The sequence below is a fragment of the Echeneis naucrates genome, chromosome 21, assembly GCF_900963305.1.
Source record: "Echeneis naucrates chromosome 21, fEcheNa1.1, whole genome shotgun sequence".
Taxonomy (NCBI): Eukaryota; Metazoa; Chordata; class Actinopteri; order Carangiformes; family Echeneidae; genus Echeneis; species Echeneis naucrates.
This window is the reverse complement of record NC_042531.1, coordinates 4,364,447-4,388,695: the sequence shown is the minus strand read 5'-3', so window position 1 is coordinate 4,388,695 and position 24,249 is coordinate 4,364,447. Positions and strand designations below refer to the sequence as shown.

General features: G+C 44.6%; 1 protein-coding gene across 4 annotated transcripts in view; it reads right to left on the bottom strand.

Annotated features, from left to right (window-relative positions):
• Positions 1–209: 209 nt before the first annotated feature.
• Positions 210–24,249, bottom strand: part of sema5ba (sema domain, seven thrombospondin repeats (type 1 and type 1-like), transmembrane domain (TM) and short cytoplasmic domain, (semaphorin) 5Ba) — a 144,117-nt gene continuing 120,077 nt past the window's right edge. For 2 of the 4 annotated variants that reach the window (XM_029530088.1, XM_029530089.1), the window contains 12 exons: positions 19,848–19,965; positions 19,218–19,402; positions 17,514–17,657; positions 17,018–17,165; positions 16,115–16,340; positions 14,699–14,911; positions 11,444–11,614; positions 9,597–9,671; positions 8,966–9,103; positions 7,132–7,176; positions 5,382–5,587; positions 210–2,543 (listed from right to left, as the gene is read on the bottom strand). In XM_029530088.1, coding sequence (XP_029385948.1) covers positions 2,367–2,543; positions 5,382–5,587; positions 7,132–7,176; positions 8,966–9,103; positions 9,597–9,671; positions 11,444–11,614; positions 14,699–14,911; positions 16,115–16,340; positions 17,018–17,165; positions 17,514–17,657; positions 19,218–19,402; positions 19,848–19,965 — 1,846 coding nt within the window. In that variant the 3' untranslated portion in view covers positions 210–2,366. Of the gene's footprint in view, positions 2,544–2,665; positions 2,875–5,381; positions 5,588–7,131; positions 7,177–8,965; positions 9,104–9,596; positions 9,672–11,443; positions 11,615–14,698; positions 14,912–16,114; positions 16,341–17,017; positions 17,166–17,513; positions 17,658–19,217; positions 19,403–19,847; positions 19,966–24,249 lie in introns of those variants that run through there. The other 2 variants (XM_029530091.1, XM_029530090.1) reach the window with 2 other exon arrangements.

The following is a 24,249-nucleotide window of genomic DNA, read 5'->3' as shown; positions in this document are numbered from 1 at the left end:
AATGTTGATTTTATTTATTTATTTATTTATTTATTTTTTAATGATCAGAGCGACGGCGAGTTATTTTCAGGCGGGCTTCGTGTGTCTCCGGCAATTTGATGTTTGAGCAGCTGGAAAAAGGTTGACAGCCGCGGGACGTTGGGTCACATTGTGGAGCTCTGTCCCCAAACAAACCTCATGGTCGGTGTGTACTTAGCTGCTGCACTTTATTTTTATTTTATTTTGTTTAAAACCAATATAAGGCTTTTTTTTTTTTTTTTTAAACAAACAGTGTTAGCTATACAATATACAGATACATTTACAGGATCCTCTTCGGGGTCATTAATGGGCCGTCGCTCCTATATACAGATAGAGCTGTCATCTCGTGCATGTACAGTAGCTGATGTGAAAAGCATTGCTGGGTTAGCATTCATCAATCAGGCAATAATAATAAAATATAGCTGTGAAAATGCCCTTTATAAACCAAGCTTTGACTATAAATAGAGTCTGTTTCGCCTCCGTGGGAAACAACAGGTGCGATGCTTTAATTTACAATGATTAACATCTCATACATGAAATATAGAAAAAACCAGCAGTGTCTGGAGTGTCAGTGACAGAATGTGGGAAAAAAAAATCATATATATGTATGAAAGCATTTACATTGTACAAAATACAGTTCCACCCTTTTTGCTCATTCAGGCATACAGACACTCAGTACATGTGTTTGCATGTACGCACATCTACACACACATGCTCTCATTTTGATCTTCATACAGGCAAACTTCTAAGCAAGCATCATTTTTTTTTTTTCCTGTTTATTTTTTTCTTATTATTTTTCAAGCAGGGCCAAATTAATTTTTTGTTACAACCTTTTTTTTTTTTTTTTTTTTGTAAAAATCATATCAGTAATTGCTTCTTTTTTTCTTTGTTTGTGTTAATGTTGAAGATGTGATGGTTATCAAATTGGGAAAAGAAGAAGAGTAACCAAAAAGAAAATTCGTTCATTCATTGAAGTGAAATTAGAGAAACAACAATTAATCAGCTATATCTTATTTAACAAAATATGTCCACCTATGCTACAGCTCATCTGAGCATAAAACAACTATCTTAAAAAACAAACATAAAAAAAGGAACAAGTGCCAGTCTACTAGCTTATTCTACCATCATAGAAAACCAAATCCAGTTGTTCAGCACACTGGTCATATTTGATATGACCACCGAGCTATTTATCACTCAGTAGAATCGATGCATCCATCAGAGAATCAATTGGAGAATCAATCAATTCTCTTTCTGAAGTCTTTATTGTTCTTGGAGGAAAAAAAATAAAAATAAAACAGAAGATATAGAAAGGAAACCAACCTCGCTCCTGCCCTCTATTGCATACAGGCACCCAAGGCATTCCCAAAGCTTTATGTACAGTTCAGACCGCTTCCTGCAACCCCTCCCGCCCCCTCGCTTCGACTCTACGCGTGACGAACGTCCTAGTCCGCAGAAATGGCGACTCCCATCACGAGCAGATTTAGAGATGACCTCGCTCCTCCTCAGTCCAGTCTCCTGTGTTGTGACTCCTCCAAAACATCCATCCATAGAAACTCCATCCGCTCTCAAGTCCTTTTCTGTTCCATTGCGTGAAACACCAACAATGCAGGGTGTGTACATCGCCCCCCCCCCCCCCCCAAAGAACCGAAGCGCTGATATTGATCTCTAATTTATTTCATCATCGACCTCATTGAGTCTCTCCTTTGTTGTTGCTCTCTCGTGCTCTGCCGGGTGTCGAGGACGTAATGATATGCGCGGTTTGTTCTCAGTAACTGCTTTTGTTGCGGAGGGACTCAAAGTTCATTACAGGGCTGAGAATGGGGCTTGAAATGGAGAGGCTTAAAACGATGGCCCAGTTCTAGAGAGATGGATTTTTATTTATTTATTTCATTTTTGTTTGTTTTTTGTTGTTTTGTTTTGTTTTTTTTTAAAGAGGTTCAGTTCTTGTTCATTTCTTCGACCGGTGCTGAGGCTGTTCCGGGTCACAGCAACCCGTCTAAAGCCACCACTCGCCCTGCTAGAGTTTCCCACTGGATCTCCCCACGGAGATGAAGCTTTGTTAAGTCAGGCTCTTATAATAACACACCCCGACCCGGTAGCACCGGTCCCCTGACTCCACCAGGACTCGGGCATTGTTGTCCGAGCCCGCATCTCCCAGTGGAAAGTTCCAGAAACGCCCTTGAAAACACAAACCCTTCCATGTGGAAGAGACTACGGGGAGAAGAGGGGCGACGGCGGACAGAGGAACCTCTGGCTCTGAGAAACATTTCAGTTCATGTCGGTTCAGTTGTGTCACCACGGCGGCAGCGGGGAGGAGGGGTTTCAGAGAGCCGGCTGCGGGGCGTGTCTCAGCTGTTGTTGCTGTGGTTGTAGGTCCTGCACGGCGAAGGGGAGGAGTTGGGCTGGTAGTCGTATTTGCCGAGCGCCGTGGGGTAGTAGGTGGTGGTGTAGACGTTGGTCTGCTGCAGCGGTGTCGGGTAGAAGTTGGATCTTTCATCTGGCAACAGGTTGTTTTTGTTCAGCGTCTGGAAGGAGAGAAACGGATTAGACTTTTCAATGTCACAGTTTCTACCATCATCTTCCATATTTGACGTTATGAATAAAAAAACATTAATGTCCTCCTAAACAGAATATTTGTTTTCCATCTCTAATCAAGTTTTTCTTTAAGGAAACATTTGGACAGGCAAGCTGTTTGGCTGTAGCGTTACATGAACCATACAAACTAAAACAACACTTTACAAGCTTACAAATCAATAACACTGTTTCCAATGGCGGCTTGATGTCAGGTATTTTCTAAAATACCTGTTGAATCTGTTTTAAGGCACAGTTTCCTCAACCATCAGGGAGCCCCTTCCCCTAAAAATCACAGGAAAAAAGAAGTAATCTTATTTGCCTAATTTATGTGCATTTCATTTCAGTTCAGTTTGAGATTTTCTGCTGTGTTTTCCTGACATTTACAGTCATGTTACCCCGTGTGTGTGTGCGCACGCATGTGTCAGTCCATCCATCCACACACACACACACACACACACACACACACACACACACACACACAGGCCGCATGGGAGACAATATGCAATTAGTCCATTACACACAATAAAATCATTCCAATAAGAAATGTGTCCAAAGCTAAAGATGGACAGACATGGAGTCCAAAACATGTGAAAATCTGGCCAATTGCACTCAATCTGTTGAGCAGCAGCAGGGAGGCCGGTCGTAACGCGGACACATGTAGCTCTCCCTCTCCTGCTCTCACCCGAGGCAGACTATTCATTTCTGAGAAATCCTGTAAACAAGGTCAGGTTAGTTTTTGCTTGAGAAACTGGGAAATGTTTTCAGTTATTATCTCATAATGTAGTTTTGAGGACTTCATTATAGAGAAAACTCAGATTGTTTACAGTCTGTTTTCTGCAAATAATATCACTAATCTTTGCTCTGCAGAGGAATAAAATACCCTCAGTTGCATTGAAGTTGTAGTTTGTGCGCTTCATAACCGAGGCATACCAATTGAACAAATTTAATTTAGTTCATGTCAAGCATACTCAATACGCTAATATATGAGATGGCAGGAATTCACCGCAGCTCTCTTAAATAAAAACAGGTCTAAAACCAACATTTTATTCTAATGTAATTGCTGAGTCTAGGTAAAAGCAGAACATAAGGTGAAACACTTTCCAGGGGAAGCATTAGACTAATGTAATGCATCTGAATAACTCCGGGGACCGAGGCAGGAAGATAATCAGGTTAGAGTCGGTGAAATACACAACGCTGGGCATCGTAAATTAGCCCGGAGGAGAGGGGGACCTGCTGGATAAACAGTGCTGTGCTGCTGCATGGTGACACCGGCCGCTCCCATCTACTCATTAAGCCTGATGAGTTCAGGCTCTCAACACCACGGTGGCTGTCACTGTGCACACGGGCTGGTGTGGTCGGGCGCCATGTTCTCGCCACGCTTTGGTGCGATCTCAGTGGTGTTGATGGGAAAGCTTAAGATGAATCCCTGCTGGCAGTCAGACGACGGCTGCGTTCAGACAGAAAGGAGCTCGGCCTTAAAACAACTATGAGGGGTGCCATTTAGAAAATGAAATGCAATTCGGAAAGTGCAGTTTGAATAACACGTCCATAAAGCGAAGTCCCATCAGCTGCCAGAGCGCCGCGTCGCCGTTTATAGTTACGACAGGATATTAGAGAAAATTTGACAAACACAGTGACACTAATTTTATTTTATACTTACCGCTGGTTGTTCGGTCTAGCTGCTCATGTTTATTATGTTGATAAGAAGTGTGATGAAAAATATTCAACCTTTTTCCCCCATGAAGAGACGTCTGGTGGAATTAAACAGTAACTGGGATTATATGTCGGTATATTGTTGATAAAAAAAATTTTGAATATTTAGAATTTTCTACAATACTCCCCCCCCAATCTATGACATCATCTAAATGTACGTTGCACATTCCTCTTCCTTATAAAGTCATATTTAAATATATTTGAAAATGTCAGTGAGGTCGGCACGCGCTTTTTGCTCTGTGCATCAGTAGCTGATTATTATTATTGATGGCCACAATCAAAGACAAACTGGGTGTTGAAGAGGGAGCTGTCAGGAGCGCCACAGCAGCTCAACGACGTCATACGCCGGCTGACTGAACGCGGCCAAAACTGAGAAGATGATTCCCACAATGCACCTGGATAGCATTTTTTTTTTTTTTTCAATCTCTGATGATAACATCATCAGGTTCGGGGGGGGATGAGGGACTCTGACCGTCCTGTCGGGCTACATGGGGTGGCTACCGAGGAGTCAGCAAGACCAGGGTTTATGGTCACTATGTGTTAGAGAGATGTCAAAGCATCAGTTTGGGGGGGGCGACCTGACTTCCCTTTAAGGAGAAGATGGATGCAGTTACCGATCCCAGACGATGTGGCCACATTAAAGCGGGCGGTGTAAAATCTGCAAATCCTAACTAACTTAAATTAGAGCTCTAAAAAAAAAAAAAAAAGTCTACGAACGTCCTGTAAAAACAGTTGACTTCCTGTAAATGTGAACGCACCGCAGACAGGGCTGAGTAATGCTTTAGGCAGCTAATGGGGCCCATTAATAATGACTTAAAGGTTCGTGGGCAGGTAGAGGGGCTTAAAGCCAATACGTTTTGTGTAAGAGCAAGGTGGAATAAAAATGAACAGTAATTCATCTTCTGCAGTCGGCGCTCTATTGAGATGAATGTGTGAATAAAAGCTCTGAGGGAAAAGTGAATCACCGTCAGCGCCCTTGAATCTTCAACATTTGCATGGAGTTCGTCTGTAGCAGTTTCATTCTCAGTTATTATCACTGTTATCTCTTGAATATTTAAACACGATGATGAACGCACCTTGAACTCCATTGGCGTGTACTTCTCGTTCTTTGGCGTGGTGTTGCCCTTGTAGTTCAGGTGGTTGGGGGTGGTGGGGTGGATGACGGCGGACTCCTGCGAGGGCTTGTGGAAGCGCTGGCAGTAGACGTAGATCAAAAAGGACAGCAGCCCGGCTCCGAGGAAGCAGGACACGCCGGTGGCGATCAGGTGGATGGAGGTGAACGCTGCGAAATGAAGCAGACGCACAACATGTAATCAAAGCGTACGGTGCTGGGTTGTGGAAGTAGCAGGATATTAAATGGTTATCGCTTTTAACACCAAAAATCATTCATCAGCTCTCATGATACAGATTTCTTTGATTGCCATCACCTAGCTCAAGGGTCGTGCCTGAGGTCACATACCCAAGGAGCAGCCAAGTGTGGGTGTCGTAATAACAATAATAATAATAATCCGTTAATGCATTCATTACTTTATTGTATAAAAAGCTTCAGCCTGAATCGGTTTTTTGGGACAGGGAATCGTTGTACTTGCTGTGAGCCTGCTCCCCCATATTGATCAATAATAATCTTTTTATTAATCTTTGAATCGATCAATCCACATAATCCTATTTCCCTCCATCCCGCACAACATTTATCACAATTCTCACCCCGTATTAGACCGAGACACATTTCCAATATCAAATGCAAAGTGTGTCCAGTGGCCTCGATGTTCGGACCACACACGACTAACTTCTTCGGTTTATTTTGCAACTGTTGCCGCACGTCGCACCCCCAACAGCCAACACATTTTCTGGCTGAATCGACAGAGCGAGCCGTCCAATAAGGGGAAAGGAAAGACGACCAGGCAGTAAAGCAAAGAACTGACAATACACTGTGAGTACACACAGCAACATCTTTCCAGCACTTCATTAAATTAGTGGGTCGTCTCCGGTCTTGGCTTCCAATTTTCACCCCGGAACTCCTAAACCCTGCTCCAAAATCTGTCTCTGAATAAATCTAGTGGAGGAGAGAATTATTCATACAGGTTTTACGGCTCAGCCAATATTACCTGGCACTCTTCAAATATTACTCTCTTGATGATGTTCATGCCAGCATTGTTTGCTGCCTCAGCTTTTGCCAGCAAAAAGCCTCATCTCAGTTTTTCATTTGGCTGAATTTACTGAATTGCAATGCTCATGTTACTGTTTTACTGTATTAGTGTGTTTTGGGATTCTTCTGGATTCTTCAAATGCTTTCAGAACTTTAGTATGAAGAGCCGGTTCTTGGACGTGAGCGACTGAATCGAGATGTGAAAAACTTGTTGTCCTTTTTTGTTTATTCGTATGATAAAACAGAACAGGAAACTACAAAAGCTGTGACAGAACGAGAACTTAATCTCAGGAACAGGAATGCAAGCCCGAGTTTGTATTTCCGATTTTGCTCTTCTTGTCTGGAAATGTTTTTATTTATTTATTTGTTTGTTTTTTTTTTAAGTTTTGCTGTGAGTCAGAGGTTTCTTGGAACATGGGGAAATATTTCTTCCCTACATGTGTCTGTTTGCAATCAGTAAACTTAAGGCTCCTTCGAGGAGTGCGTAATGTTCTCTCTGTCTTCGGATTGGCTGTGAAGACTTTGGCCCGGTGAAATAAACACATGCACGTGGGGATGCAAATGTAACGTATGAAAACCAACATTGTGGACAGACATCTGTGGAGACGTGCATAAAACAAAACAAACCCCCCCCCGTGTGCAGAGAGAAACCCAGCGAAGGCAGCTGTTAATCCACTTACCTCCGCAGTGTTTGTCCTTATCAAAACCAGATGCAGGGAGAATGACTGCAGAGAGGAGAGGAACACAGGGTCAGACATGCACATGCACACAAACATCCCCTGGAGAAACAGCCCTCAGAGCACAACAACAGCAACACAACGACTGCAACACATGGACAACCAAAAGCAGGGAATGAGCAAATTGAAATGTTACTTAAAAACGTTTATTTGCTTCAGTGACTTTGACGACTTTGTAAAGAAAAATGGACTGTGAGTGGAAAAAAAATAAAAAAATAAAAACAACAATCGTCTGCTCTGTTGTATTGAACCTCTCCATCTGCTGTTAGAGACACTTGACTGCAAGACAATAATTTACATCTACGACACGTCTGGTCTTAGCCAATCCACAAAGTGAAGAACACAGCAACAAGGAGGATTGTGTTTGTGTGTGTGTGAGAGAGAGAGAGAGAGAGAGAGAGAGAGAAAACAGTTTTAATTGCAGTGCCACATCTCTTGATTAATTTTTTGGCCTAATTTTTCAGCTTCCACAGCCGCCTCCCCTCCGCCGGTGACCTTAACAAATCCTTCCATCGCCTCATTGAAATTTGCAATGAAATTAGATGTGATTTGGTGTTGTGACAACCCATTAATATTAATCGCCTTCGTCTGGACTCATTAGGGATTCTGAGTGTGGAGAGGCCGACTCTGGCAGGCCATGAAAGATCGTTTCGCCAGAAACTTTTTGAGATCGTCATCAGCATAACAAGGTGCGACCAGGGGCCGGCGGGGTCAACTGTTAACTTGTTGGATTGTCACTGACTTAATTACAGCTAATTAACATAAGCAGATGAGTTTTAGTGGACAAAGACGAATGTCGGCAAATCAGACACACAAGCCGGGTAAAGTTTGTGCAGACGGACGTGGGCGAGTAAGGATGGAGGGGATGATGGCGATGACGCTCACAACGAACGGCGGTGATCCTGTGTACATATTTGACAATGATAGATGAGCCATGTCTCCAAAATCACAAGCTGCTGCTTCTGAATGATGCTGAAGGGGGATTCAAGGACTGTGGGCCGAGTCTCCAAACCCCCCCTCAGAGAAACAAAAGCTGATGTGTGTGTGTGTAAACCTCATTAAACCTCTGATGGATGACAAAGCAGGAAAAAGTTTGTTGGAGCTTACATGTTTTCTTCTCGTTTTAATTTCTTCACATCATCACGGTGAAAACTACGGCTGAAATTATTGGACAATACAGGACTGGTTCATTTCTCAGGTCGGGAGGAAAATCTGCCTCTTTTTTTTTCCCATTTCGTTGGCATTATACAGAACAATGTCATCTTTTATTCATGTTTTTCCATGCATTGTCAAATATTTCTTTGTTCCAGGTGTTCAGTTAAAGTTGAAAAATCGTGTCACTAAAAAGGCGAGTTTCTGTTTGAAGGTGAAAAGCAGCGTTGCTCTAAAGCAGAGAGAAGAAATCCTGTGACCTGCAGAAGAAAGGATGTCTGCCCCCTTCCATGTAAGCATCAGTGTTTTGTCCTTGAGCCTATCTGCTCACTGGCTGCCAGGTGTTGGCAGCTGTGCTGTGTGAATGGCTGTAACTGTCTGAATGGGTGTTCCTGTAAAAGAGAGGTTGCCCCGTCGGTGGGAGAAAAAACAAAGCCAAGCTAAAAGCATGAAACATGGAGAGCATGTGGTGTAATTTGAGCTATTCAAGGCTGAAAAGGTCTCCAACGGGTTGTCCCCACAGAAGTTCAGGAAAAGAACATCGCACTGAAGGGCTCTTTAGACGGCCGACCTGCCGCACGTGCGGCGCATGGCGGCGTATCTGGCGGCCAACTGACTCACTCACCAGGTATTTCATTGCAGTCTCTGCGCTGAGTGCTGTTCCCCACACAGGGGATGCTGCCCTGAGCGCCACACACCCGACTCCTCATCTGCAAGCCTGAATCATCACAGGCCGACCACAGCGACCAGGCCATCCAGCCACCTGAATATAGGAAAAAAAACAAAAAAAACAAACAATCAATACAAACCCAGACGGCCTGGAGACCAACGCGCCCACCCAGGCTGCAGCCACCCCCTTTGGCCGCTGACCGGCCAGCCAAACAGCCCAAACGCACTGCAAAGTGTTTGTGATATAAACAGGATTGGAAGAGTAAACCCGTGGAGAGTTTGTTTAGTGCATAGCGGAGATGTTTGTCTCCAGAGCCAAGCTTTAGTACCGTTTCCCCGCAGCAGGCAACCGAGCAGCAAACAAAGGCTCCTACCCAAGAGGAAAGAGAAAATTCCCAACTCTCAGCTCCTCCCTTTGAGCCACAAACCCGGTGCGTTCTTTCGCCCCTGTGTTTCAAAGCGCCGGAGTGGAGGGAGCGAAAGGCTGCTGGAAACAAAAAGGCTGGCTTGTTATTCAGGTTGCTCTCGAGTGTGCAGTTTTGGCAGAGAGGGCCCGGAGCTGAGGCACAGAACGGGGCCCCTTTTACCTTCGCCATCAGTCTGCTGCTCCCCGACAGGCTGCTCAGTCTCCACCACCTGCTCCCTTCTCGCAGCACAACCATCTAAACACACACACAGCACACATCCATCTCAAACATGCTTCAGAACCGCGCGTCGCTTTGACCCGCTTTAATTGCTTCATTTATTCCCGTTTATTTATGTCACCCTGACGACCCGCATGCGGAGTCGGAAGAAACGGCGTCATGCTAAAGGCCCCTCGTTAGTATTCGGGCTCGTTGGTTCCTCCTGTGGTCCTCCATTACTGGTGGCCACTTTAATCAAATGACCTGCGACGGGGGGCTGTCAAATATCCTTGCGATTGACAGCCAGCTTGTCTCTAATTACACATGCAGAGGACCAAGGAGGACCCCCGATAGATGACTGATGTTGTGTCTGTCAATAACGCACGGATGAGGAGACAGATTGTGGCCGGAGAGGTTTGTGAGCAGACAGCCGAGCGGCGAAGGCTCTAAAGGATGCGCTGGTCAACGTCAGTGAGGAAAACATTATCCTGATGAAGTACCCCGATTAGCATCTCGACAAAAAGGAGGAAGAAAACGCAGGAAGACATATCCCTTCCTTTGTGAAGTGTAAGCTGAGCTGATTCAAAGAAAAACAAGAGTTCATCCGTTTGATTCAGGCACAAATCATCTGCACTACAAGACATCAGAGCACACAGACACACCGTGAAAGATCGACCTGAACGTCCCAGATGATGAATATTTGTCAGGCCCAGTTTTGCGGTTTTGTTTTTTAAGCCAAATGAAAAAAGGAAAAGATGAAAATCTCACTGAGGTGACCGAGCGTCGAAGGCTGTTTGTTAATAAACTCCGGACTCTTCAGAGAGCCTGAAACTTTTTTATGAGTTCTGTTACTGAACCCCCCCCCCACCCACCTCCTGGATTAGCAGTCAGATCTCTCATGAATATTTCAGAGTCCTTGTGTGAAGAAAAGGGGGAATAGATGGTGAAGGCAAGGAGGGCAAAGTTATAAATCTCACATATCATCATCACATGACGCAACCTTTGGGCTGACCTCCAAATCCAAAAGAACAAAAGGAAATTGAACATTTCATTTCATTGCAGCCCAAACGCAGCATAATCCGTCTTCACTGCTTTTTATGTGCTTTGTGTTATTATGAACTTCTGTTTTTATATTAGGGAGCGATAAACACAAATGAGTTGGAAAAAAAACTAAAAACAAAAACAAGCCCCAACACTTTTTCACTCTTAAGCTCTGGTGGTTAGTTTGCTTTTAAATTTTCCAGGCCTGTATCTTATACCTCCTTTTGATATTTTGGTCTCCTCCCGTACGCAGGTAAAAGGAATTACATTTGTGGGGCTCACAGCTCTGAAAAAATACTATAAATATATTATAAATATATATATATATATATATATATATATATATATATATTTATAATTATTCTTACAAGCTTTGAGAATAAATGTGAGCTATCAGTCTTTGTTTCACACCAGTAATGTTATTTTTGTGCTCTTTGTCACCAGTATCAGACACTTCCATATGCACCATGTGTGATCTCCATTTGGTTCAAACAGCCAGAGGTCATCTCTTTCCCAAAGAGGTCGCCATCGGGGCTCAAAGCTGCAGCAGTACGGTGGGAAAAAAATACTCTCAGCATGACGGTTTATCTTCTCATGTCTCTATGACCCGGCTTATTCAGCAGGAAAAAGATGGAGGAAGCAATTTAGCAAACGGGACGACACAGAAATGACACGGTGTGGGAGATGACTGCCTGCCTGGAGGTGTGTGAAAGGACGGCCAGCGACGGTGGCACGACGGGGTTAGGCTCAGATTTTACGGGCCACCTTACCGTCGCATGTGTGTGTGTTGCAGAGGGCCTCTTCCGTGTGCAGCCCAATGCAGATGTCCCCTCCGTTGGCGGGCGCCGGGCTGTTGCACGAGCGAGTGCGTTGGTAGTGACCGCCACCGCAGCCCACCGAGCACTGAGACCAGGACGACCAGCAGGACCACGCACCGTTCACTGTGACACACAAACACATCGCAGAACATAAACACCTGCTGCCTTTGGGATGTGATAAGACACGCACTCTAATCTGAACTATCCTGGCTGCCAGTTAAAGACTAATTCCCTTCTTAGTGGCAGACGTTATCGGCAAAAACATTTTCCACAGTAAGCCCGGACTGATCTGAGCTCAATTTGAATGTCACACTCATTCAGGACTTGGCTGCTGAGATGGTTGACTTCCTCGGGACTTGACAAGGCTTCAAAGAAAAAAAAAAGAAAAAAGTATTCAAGTATTAAGTTTTGACTTCTTAAATCTAGCAGATTATAGCAAAGTAAGATATTTCAGGTGTTCGTCTTCAATGCTGAAATATTTGGCCAGTTCAAAGGAATTTGGTCTCATTTAAAACAACTAAACAAGAGCAATATCATTTGAATACCACATATTAACATCACACCTGGAAGATTTGTGCAAAACTTGAAAAAAAAATATAAAGATTTATTTATTTTTTTGTTGCAGTAGCTGAATCTCCCGAAGGCTGCAAGTAAAATGTGTTTTTAGCTCGAGGCAGACTCTTAATGTTCAGACCTTCATCAGGTCTTTTCATGTTTGTCCACATGAAACCTGATTTCATATATTTCACATTATGCAGTTTTCATTCAACTTGTCTAAGTTACTTCACATTTCCTCTGCTTCATATTTAGCCAGTTTCTCCTGTTGGGACTAATGTTTATGCTCTTGCTCTGTCTTTGGGGTCCTGCCTTAATTGTTGCATTATTTTAGTCTTTACATGGGGACAGTCGACGTTTAATCTGATCTAATCGGAGGAGCGTGGCTGACTAATTGACTGGCTGATATCCGTCTGACTGACGGAGAAGGGCGGCGTTGCCAGGTAACATCACATCAGCGCTGCAAAAAAGAAAAAAGAAAAAAACAACTCCATTAGCCGACTGGATTAGTGTGACACGGTGGCAGGAAGGAGGCTGCAACCACTTAACTCTGACCGGCTCTCACAGCCGGCCGTCGATCTGCCTGACTGGCTCTCTGACTAACCGGCTGCTTACCTGGGTGGCTGGCTGACTGTCTGCCTCGCTGAATTACTGAACAGCTCACTGAACACCTGACTGACAGTCTGATTTCATGAAGTGGGAAACATGCAGCCATCTGAGGACGTGGATGGAGCACTTTCTGCGTTGCTGGCTGGCTTCATAAATTATGGTTAGGTGTTGAGTGAGGTATCGGGGAGGCGGGGGGGAATCTGGGGGAAATCTGGGGGACAACTTAATGCGCCTATACAAACCAACATCATTCAAAGTGACATTATTAGCAGTGAACTTGGTTCCTGTCTGCAGATCAAATGGAAATATCGTGTGTTACTGAATTGGGATGTTGTTCACACGAATTGGGTAACAAGTTTAACAGATTTCGTCCCAGCAGAGTCTTGACTGGGAAAAATCTTGAATAACTAGATACTTGACTGAGACGGACTCTCTAATTGAGACTCGAACCGAACTCACTTCTCCTCTACTGTAGCTCGAGACTGGACTGGAACTGGATTGACTTTAGACTTGATGTGTGCTGGAATGAAAATCAAAACTTGCCTTGAGACTTGACTTGGTGCTTCTAAGGAATCACTCAGCGACCTGGACTGACCGGTACGGTCTAGAATTGATAACTTCAGCCGTTACTTTGACTTTTTCAAAATGACTTAAAGAAAACATACAATTCAAACATACAAATCACTCGGATTTCCCAAAAACACTTAACACCTGACTGATCTAACGACTATTGAATTTGAGGTTTAAGGATACAATCTTCACTTCTTGTCACACAGAATCTAATTAAGTCCACTTGTGACTTCCGACTAACTCGATGAGTCTTTCTCTCAGATGATCGGAAACGTTCTCTCCTCTGTGATTTATATTCCCTCCATCCTTCTCTCTAATGTCATCATCAATTATTCCTTCACACTCACTCTCTGTGTTGCTGGTGGGCTCGTCCTCACCTGCACATCTACCAGAGACAGCCGCCGTGAGACCGGCTGATTGGCTGCCTCGGCCGGGACTTCCTGAGGTTACAGGTGTCAGCTGCTAAGCGGACCACTATGGATTTCGTGTACAACAACTTCCACGTAGCTACACTGCAGGAATTGATCAGCTTTGCGGCAACTAATTACAAATCACTAATTCATAAGGTACCAGACATGACTATTAAAGGCGATCCTCTTAAGAGGAGGTCAGGACTTGTGGGCGTGCTCGGTCCGGTTTAATAAGTGCAGCGGCGTGTGGTCAGCTGATTACACTTTGATGAGTACTTTGAAATAGATAACTTCATTTGTCCGAGGACTCTGCCCGCACCGCTGCTGGTAACCATTTGCTAATGAAGCTAATGATCCTCTCGGCAGTATTTTACGACTGACCTCCCCCCCTCTCTGTCTCGGCGTCTCACTCAGTGAGCGTAGCTCGTCTTTATGAACCCATAATATGCTCCAGAAGTCCAGCAGCAGACTTCCTGCTTTCAACATGGAGGATAAAAAAAGAAATATCACCCCTGCTCATATCTTTAAACTCATTTTCAGCCTGTCAGCTGTTAAAACTGAACTTTTTTGCAGGACCTGATGCCAGATATGAACTTTGGGACAATTCTTTATTATGCTGGTAATTCAAAGCTTGAGAGCTAAAATGGTATTCACGGAGATTTAAAAATGGACTGTTCTCGTTAATAGAGACAGACTTGGACAGAACCACCTGTGGTCTGTTAGATCGTAGTTGATAACGAGTAACATCAGCAGCCTTGACGACTGAATGTGTGAAGTGTTTTTTTGAATTGTTCTTTTAAAAAATTGATCAAAAATAATAAAAAATAGACCACAGACTTGACCTTAAAAACATTCACTGCAGCTGGAAAAAAACAAGGTCATCTTACCTTCAGCAGAGGTCAGAATATATTTGTGTAACAGAAAAATACCAAAAGAATAAACGTCAGAGCCAGTAACTAAAAACCATGATGGTGTTTGCATTATTGACCCCTTTGTGATCATAGCTCGCTCGTTCTGAATGAGCAGGAATGCAGTCCCTCATATGGACCACGTCTTTGCTCACCAGGACACGGCTGGACGTTACAGTCCTGGTACTCCACAGGCGAGCCACGGCATGCAACGGGAGCGCTCTTCCCCTCGGGGCCAGCACAGGTTCTCCGCCGGGTGCGGTAGCCTTTGGCACAGCTCTGGGAGCAGCTCGACCAGGTCTCCCACGATAACCAGCCGACGCCGGCCACCCTCACCACCGGCGTCTTTAAGAGCTCCTCGACGAGGGCTGGACGGAGAAAAAAAGGAGTTGTGTTCAAGTCACATAAAAATGTGCAGCGCTGCTCGGGCAGACAATTTAAAGAGCCATATGAAGCATGCAGGTTCTTTGAGAGCAAGTCATGACTTTGCCAGCAGGCAAATTTCTCTCTCTGTTCTTCTCTCAAACTCTATTTGTGACTCTCCTGTTGCAGTTTCATCAGTTTGTCAGAGTTGATATGGCCGCCCAGCAGGCTGAGAGGCAGGAGGGGGCAGGTAATCGATTCAGTGGGCGAGGGTGGGGGGGGCAGCAGATTATGACCCCTGTGTAGCTGTCTCGGTGTTAATGTGTGTGTGCTGGGCTGTGGCCCCTTCACTGATAGCATTTAGGGAGGCTAACAGGTCTGCAGGAGATTCTGTTTTTGTGTTTGTGTGTGTCTGGTAAGAGTGCGCGGTGAAAAAAACAACAACAAAAAAACTGTGTGTGTGTGTGTGTGTGTGTGTGTGTGTCTGAGACCGTATACACAATCTAATAAAACACACTCCACATTTACATTTGAAAACATTTGCATAAACTTTGCCCTTGCTGTCTCTGCACACTTTTTTTTGTGCTGACTTCCACTTAAGACACTTTAGCAAAAGTTCAACGAAAAATCCCCAGAAATCATCATTATTATTATTATTATTATTATTATTATTATTATTATTATTATTATTATTAATAATAATAATTGTAGTATTCACGCACATGTAAATGAAGTGAGTCAGCGTGTTAAAGCGTGTGATTTCTCCACGTTAGCACGACGATCACAGTTTATTGATAGTGCAGCATCACCACAAGGAGTCTTTGCACAGGTTACAGACCAAATAAGATCAGGAGACACGAACTGTGGCCAAGCCAACACAGAAATAAAGTCCAGCTGAGCTAAACAAGTCATCAGCTTATGTTTGATAATATGAGGGCGCGGCTACACCTTATTCAAAGGGTTAGGGTTGCTGCTGCGAGCCAAGATCCTGCAGGAACCGTCAGATACCCAGAGTTCACCGGTGCATAGAGCGGAACAAAGAGCTGAAGGTAGATCTAAGTGTTGTTTATGGAGGGATTAGGGCCAAGCCAAACTGGCACAGAAAAGGGGGCCCAGAGGGGATCGCAGAAATTGTTTGATTGTAAAATGCCGAAATAAATCTTTTGCTTGCACGTTGTTGGAGGGAAAAAGGCCAACTGTGAACTCACTGTCCGTCTCGCAGGCCGCCGTCCCGTCGTTGGGACAGAAACGCGTCTCCACCTTCCTGCGTCCGATCTGCAGCTCGTGGGGATCGGACAGGTGCGCTCGGCACATGTAACGTATCCTCTGCTCCTGACGAGCTCCGCCCTGAGTGACGTTGACGGGCATCCAGGGCGTCCACGGAGTGTTCCTCTTCACCTCCGGGCACGCCTCCAGGTTACAGGCCTTGTATTCCTGCAAGAAAAGGACACAAACCAAATGTGAAAATCCGTGCTGGTCTTCTAGATTTTGATATTAGTTGTGTAAAGTGGCAGAAAAAAACATGTTAATTCGTTTTTATTATTATTATTATTATTATTTTTTTTTTAATCAAGCTTGAAATGTCAATTTTATCGCCATGTCTAAATTTTGTTCATGATGACGTGGAAATATTGACAATGGAATTACAATATCCCCCCTTCTCAGTTGGAGACTGAGCTCCAGGAGGTTGCCGGGGCTTGTCAATCATCACGTGGAAGGGAAAAAAAAAAAAAAAGTTAACGTGACATTTCGTTTTTGACATTAAGAATTTTGTTGGCATTTAACAGCCATTTTCTTTAAACAACAGGCTGAATGGGGACACACCGTCGATGTACAGCTCAGCCATTTTAGGCCGAGGGAGAAAACTGAAAATGTGTCCGTATGTAATTTCCCCTGCTGTCGGCACCTGGCACATAATGAATAAACAATTTCTGACAAAACTACAGCAGCAGCATGCATGTGTTCCAAACACAGTTTTAATTTGATCCTCTCGCAAATGTCTGCTTCGATGAGAGAGAGGGGGCGGGGGTGCATTTTGTGAAGCAGCTCCATCACAGGCAGGGAGGCAGATTCTGCTGACTCTGTTTGTAGTTCGTGTTTGTGTTTCCTACCAGCGCACATCCCGGGCAGCTGTTCCCGTTCTCACACGTGCGGACTCTGGAGTGCACGCCGCCCCCGCACTCTGTGCTGCATTTGGTCCAGGAGCCCCACGGGGACCAGAAGATGGGCTGAGGACAGGACACCCCCTCATTGCAGAACCTGTTGGAGTGGTGGGAGAGCGAATGGGGGGGAGTCTCAGAGGGCTGACTGATAGACTCTGACATAAATCACATCGATCAGAGGCAGATCGGAAAACGCTCGCATAAATCCTTTTTGTAGCCGTTTTGGAAGGCGCTGATTTCCCGCTGATGATGGCAACAGATGACAAAACACTTGAAAGGCTTATTTTGGCTCTGTTTGGGTGCTTATGGAAGTGAGTCTTATTTTGACAGGCCCCCAAAGCTATAAACACAGTTGTTGTGTCAGGAATCTCTGTTGCGTCACAGCACATTGCTTTTGGAAATATCACAGTAAGAGATGATCTTTTTTTATCTCACTCATGCTCACCTCTCGTCCCTGCTCGGCCCCACGCACACACGGCCGCCGTGTCGGGGTGAAGGGTTGTTGCAGGTGCGCTGCCGCAGCTCGAAGCCCGTGCCGCAGGTCGTGCTGCACTGTCCCCATGACGACCAGGGCGTCCAGCCTCCGTTTCTATGGCGACAGACATATGGACGCATGAACAACCTTTTTTTTTTGTAACCACAGCAGTTCAAAAACCCAGAGTTATTCACTGGTACCTTTGACATGACACTCCTACTGTATGTTTTCTGATGCTCGAGGGATGAAAAAGCTTTTTAGTTTGGTATAATTATTGGTCTGATTCTGCGCTTCTGGAAACGGAAACGCAAACACACACGGCGAGCACATTTGACTGGTAAACATTCATTCAATTCTCTTAAGTGCTCTGTTCCTGGGTAGCATTCTGCATGATTTAATTGCCACTTTCCTGCAAAAGCAAAATTCAGTTTCAACACCAAGGATTAAATCTGGCACAGCTTCGGATGAAACAGCTTAATCTTTTTTCTCTCTGATCTGCTCTGTGTTTCCACTGATTGGCTGATTCTCCTGCTTACACAGGTGGCGACTAGATTTCCTAATAAGATTCACTCATAGCGTGAACTGGCGTCTGAGGTGGATGCTTCAAGTTTAAAAGGTCCCATCCATAATGTCCGGAGCGAGATGTCCATGTTATTTCATTTATTTATTTATTTATTTATTTATTTTTTAATCATAAAGCAACTCAAAGTCCTACATTTATATTCTGGCAGTATCAAAACAACTTTCCAAACTGAAAGTAGAAGAGTAAATCCTTGACCTGTATATTCACCTCTATATATTATTTTTCAGTTAAAACTGAAGATCCACAGCATCTGTTTGGGATTTTTTTTTTTGTATGTTTGTGCATTTGTAAGGTGACTTCAAACATGGAGCATTCGAGAAACTGTTAAGAATAACATTAAGTCAAACAGAATAAAAATGTGTAATTATAAAACTTGTCTCAGCAAATATAACAGACAAGCGTAGCATGTCTACACTGCAGTAATAAGTTTGGCAACGAGAAAGTTCAGAGGAGTGAATAGAAATGAATAAATCTGCATAGTAGCTAAAGGCAGATTTACTTTGTTTTGGTTCAAACCCAAGATAGTACAGCCTGGCTGTGTCCTGGAGATCTGAGAGAGCTGCAGGGTTTACATTCTTCAAGCATATCACAAACGCATTTATCCCGCACTGGCTGCTGTGTAATTTAAAAAGCAGCAATGACAGAATCTGCTCAGTAATTGCTCAGTTCTCCTGATTCCTGTAAGGATTCTGCAGCTGCAGCACTTTTCTGTCATTAAAGGAAGATGGGACAAGACACTGCTCTCATTAATTCACCCTGTTGGCGATCAAAGAATGAATTGTTTTCTCCAATTCTGTGATTTTTGGGGATTTTTTTAGTTTGTATTTTACAAGATAAAAGGCAAATTTTTACACCGCTTCAGTGTCAGATTCGGGCCAATGAAAAAAGATTCATTGAAAACTTTCTCCTTAAACGTATGCTGAGGAATCTCTTTCCAGCTTTCCAACTCTTAATATAACATATTATCTGTTACATTATTAGAGAATGGCCTTTATAAATAAAGGAATGTATGCATTATAATTAAAAGCTGCATTCATTGTTATAAACGGACAGCAACAGCTGTATCGGCATCAATCTTTTGATTGGCCCACCTTGAGCAGTTGGCGACTTCGATGGTGGAGCCCTCGCAGTTTTTGCCCCCGCATCGAGGGGCGGGGCTGTCACAGGACCTGGAGCGACACAGACAGGAGCTCACCCCGTCCACGTCGTCGTCGTTGTTGCATGGTTGCCATGGCGCCCAGGGTCCGAAGCCGCCATTGGTGGTCTGGTTCCGCAGCTATAAAAACAGACGTCAGCGGTGATGAGAGAGGGATTACGTGACACAAGTGTTTGTGTTTGTCGGCGAGTGTGTGTTTCAGCGCAGGACTGCAGCTGCCAGACAGGACTTTTCCCCGCTGAGGGGGGAGAGAGAGAGAGAGAGAGAGAGAGCGGTTTCTGGAGAATCATACAGGAATAAATTTACCACAATTCACTTCACTTCAGTCAAATTCAGCCCATTTCATCTAATTCATCTAATCTAATTCATTTCAGTTCAAGTCACTTTCCTGTCTTCCTCTCCTGCCTCTAGATCCAGTCCCGTCTTGGGCATTAGTCATGGGTGAAGCCAATCGCTCTGATAAGTGGAAGATGATGCTGATGTAGCTCCTGGGTCTGGCAGCCCCACGGGGTGCGATATGATGCTGTGTTAGTCTTGTGACAGTAAACGCCGCAGCGAGTCTTACCGGACAAACGGTGATGTTCTGCTTCCACTGGCTCATGTTGGAGCTCTCCTCCAGCGTGGTGCATCTGCGCTGCCTGAAGTCCCAGCCACAGTAGGGGTCCCTCGCCTCCAAGCACAGCCTGCAGGGGGACAGAAGAGAGGAGGAGTGTGTTGTCAGTGAACAAAAGATGGTGTGCGTTAATAAAGATTACACTAAATGTACCAGAATGCAACAACAACAACAACAACAAAAAAAAAAAAACCAAAAACATATTTACATCTGTATTCCCCGGATAGACGGAACACAGGCAGCAGAAAATAGCACAAATTTTAATTAAGTGAAACAAACAATTGTGTTTCAAGCGGAACCCACTGAGCTCAGGATTTGGGTTGTGTTATGCAGATACTCTCACTGTACAAACAGAGCTCTTTACACTTTAAAGTTTAATTCTGTCCGTGCACATATTGTAGAAAATCAGCATCAGACTTCTGAAAAATGTATGGAACTCAAGTTTTTTTTTTTTTTTTATGAATATAAATGCAAAAAAGAAAACAGAGAGCTCAAAAGTCCCGTGTTTAAAACGCCAAGGCACCAACAACACAACACTGTACACCGCACATTTGTAATGTCCAGCAGTAAAACTGAGGTTTAATGACGGCTAATTAAATCTAAAGCTGTTAATGATGAGCTGATCTTGATGCCTCAGGAACGCAGGATAAAAAAAAAAAAAAGGCATCTGAATAACTCACAAAGACTCCCCTTCACTCTCCTCCTCCCTTCCTCTTCTTCACATCCCCCCTTTTGTCTCCCTCTCTCCTCCACTCGCTCCATTCAAGCAAAAAAAAAAAAAGAGAGATTCTTGTTGTTTCTGTGTTTGTTTGCGTGTTGGCACAGACCTTTGTGGTTTATTTGAAGAGCCCTGCAGTGTTGTAGCCTTAGAGGGCGAAGCAAGTATTGATACAGCTCGCTGTGCCAGGTCTGGGGCTCTGTAGTGAACCGGAGGTCGGCTCAGATCCAACAGACCTAACTGACGGCACAGGGAGGAGCGCGTTGCCATTTCGGCTCAAGGTCGAACATATTGTATCTACGATAGCTTTGATGTGTGGCTCTGCAGCGTCATCACGGCTGGAGGATTCTCATTTGGCTTTTTGATTACCAACACAGGCGCACACAGACACACACACACACGCCATCGCAGGGATCAGCGAAGCAGAGCAATTAATAAGTGCACCTTTCAGGGATGGAAATAAATAATGACATTTGAAAAAAGAAGCGATGGGAGAGATTTGAGGCCTAATTGGCTGTGGATAAAGTGTGCTGCGAGGCAGATCCACGAGGCTCCTGACCTGAGGGAAAGACGCATTTAGTCTCGGAGTCACCCTGTTTGCATTAAGCCCGAGAAAAATGTCGGCTGAAATATGGAAAAACAGACGACTGCGGCTCAAACGTGCCGCTCATGCTCTAAGCTCTTAAGACCGTGAAAAATGGTATCAGCTTGAAAGAAATGCTGACAAATTCTTTACAGTGCAGGTGAGGGGGTCACTGCTGGAAGAATACTATCTGCATGAGCGGTGTATTGTGAGAACACACACGTCTGTCTAAAACACAAGGCTCAATACACAGAAAATCTAAAACGTGAACTGACATTGTCTGCTGGGCCTTTTAGTTACAGCCCATTATTCCTGTTAACATCACAGTGGCCCCCCCTCAGAACAAAAGCTGGAGCAGGAAGACTTTTTCCAGTTTGGTGTGGCGCAGAGCCCCGACTCAACCTCACCGGAAACAGACAAAGACGACACGGCGTTGGACGACACGGCGTTGGACGACACGGCGTTGGACGACACGGCGTTGGACAACACGGCGTTGGACAACACGGCGTTGGACGACACGGCGTTGGACGACACGGCGTTGGACGACACATGATGTCTTAATTTTGCTCAAGCTTTGTATTTGTGTGTTCTCACTGGAAGACAAAATTTACAGAGGTAGAGTAGCTGTCATATGATCGACGGTATATACCACACACGGACGAGGACACGGCACAGGATTGCAGCATCGGTATTTTGTCCATTCGTTTCCTTCACTGGGGGCCATTTCATAAATGTGAACTTACCATTACAGAGAAAAAGGGGGCGTGCTGAAGCGTAAGGCTTTCTCACTGACCTTTTCTGCAGCTGCATAAAACATCAGCCACACACTCTCCATACCTTCTTGTCCTGACCGCTCAGGTTTGTTTCAAAAATGGGTCAATTAGAGTCAAAGTCAATTAGAAGCACTGTGCGTGGAGAGAGGCCGGTGTGATGAGGACAGAAAAACTCATTTCTCCAACAGGCAGTGCACTGGGATGTCAGCCGGGACAATCTGGCTGAATCTGCAGACACGGTGGAACCCGAAGCACGTCAGAGGAGTGTGACAGGGTGTGTGCGTTTTTTCTAAGTACTCCTGTATTCGCCTGCACCGGAAGGCGCGTCTTGTTCACTTTGGGTCGGCCACCACGTACGAGAGCACGGCTTTTACAAGCCTGTGGGCCGCTGGCTGCTGTTCCACTTAGCAGCATGTGTGCCCGGTGCCACACTACATCAAAACAGCCATGGAAGACAGCCCTGTTAAACAGACTGAGCGGCAAAACCCACCAGCCCATATAACAATATGTCTGGACGATTGGCATCGGAAGATAAATCTGCTGGGTCCTGGCAGAGGGGCTCTAATTGACATTTTGAATTGTTTTGCGAATGCTGTAAAAACCAGTGTCTCCTTTTATTACATCCCTTTAACAACTAGACATAAAAACAATAGTTCACCTCGCCTTTAATGCTAGGCTGTCAGTCAGTAATTGCAAATATGATCAACAGATCTGATAAATTATGGATCGCAATCAGCCGTTATTAGCTCTAGCGCTGACACTGTCTCGAGGGCCTGACTCAGTTAAACACACGTCTGCCTCTCTCTCTCTCTGTTTTTTTTTTTGGCAGACGCTCTCTGGAGACAATCGCTGACAGGTTCTCACTCCCTCATCCTCTCTGGGGGCGTAGGGGGGTCTGTCACTGTGCTGGCCGTTTGCTGGTCATTTAGTAAGTCTGCTCATGATGAAGCAGGAAGGCAGAGAACGCCTGCTAACATTCAGCGCTAATACATCCAATTAAGCCCAGTTGGAGCCAGAGTGAAGATTGATGGTGGATCAATCCAAAATAAAATATAGGATGGCTCTCTGCCCAAAAATGCCTTCTGCCTCTGTGTACAATTTCAGGCCCCACTGAATAAAAAGGAGCTCCATCATCTCAGAGAAACAATAGGAAGGCAGAGAAAGGCTACAAGACAAAGAGGGAGAGCAGAAAATATGAATATACCACAAGGCAACATGATGGCAGAAGGAAAGGGGGCGAGATAAAAGAGATAGCATACAAATGTGGACAGAGATAATACAAGCAAGCTTTTACATAAATCCGTTCATTATGGCTTGTCAAAACTCGTCCTCCAGAGGCAGAGCGGAAGGTGAGCGGGTCGCCATTCCATCACAGGGCTGACAGAGTCACCTGATGGCCTTCATGTGTTTGGATCCATCCAAACTGCCATTATGTCCTTTGACAGATGTTCTGTGCTAATCCTTCAACTTCAACTGTGACTGGAAACAGCCTGAACCCAACGAGTGGAGGAATACATTCCTTCCATTGAGGCGGTGGATGTGAAAAAATATCTGTTATATATATGTATAGGTATATTTTGGATAGAAAGAGAATGGGTGATGATGGTGTGGTTTCCTTTAGAACGACCTGCACCATGACCTGCTAGATGAATTAGGGTAAGGGGGGGGGGCGGTCTGGTTGATCGCAGCTGGAGAGATCTCATTGGTGGAGATGGTTTTAGAGAGACCATCATAAGATAGATCGCCAGCTTGGTGCCCATGCTGGGATTGATGATTTAAGAGTTGGGGCAAAGAAACTGCAGCGGACCAGAAGAGCAGCGGAGCAGGAAGTGGCTGGCTGGGTGTAATTAAGCTTGACAGGTAATCTGCTCCTCAACCCAAACTGACCACTTTGTGCAAAAAAAATCATCATCTTTTAGGACACTGTGGGGTCCTTGGACTGATATTTCTTTCCCTTACTAAATATCTCTGGTCAAATACAAATGCCAAATGTTTCATTTTGGCATTTCAACCAATCAACGTTGGCTAAAAATGGACTGCCCAAGCAGGACATCGAATAGAAAGGTTGACTGGGTTTGATGAGATAGATATTATCCCCTGAGCTCAGCAAACTGGATCAAACTGGAAAGTGTGACTTGCCACCAAAGCCATTCCTCCGTTTCTGTTTGTTTTTGATTTTACACCTTTCTCGCTGAAAATGGAGAGGAGTAGTTTGACTCTGTCAGCATCTGGGAATTTGTAAGATGCTGAGCTGGATGTTAAGACATATCGCTAGCCCAA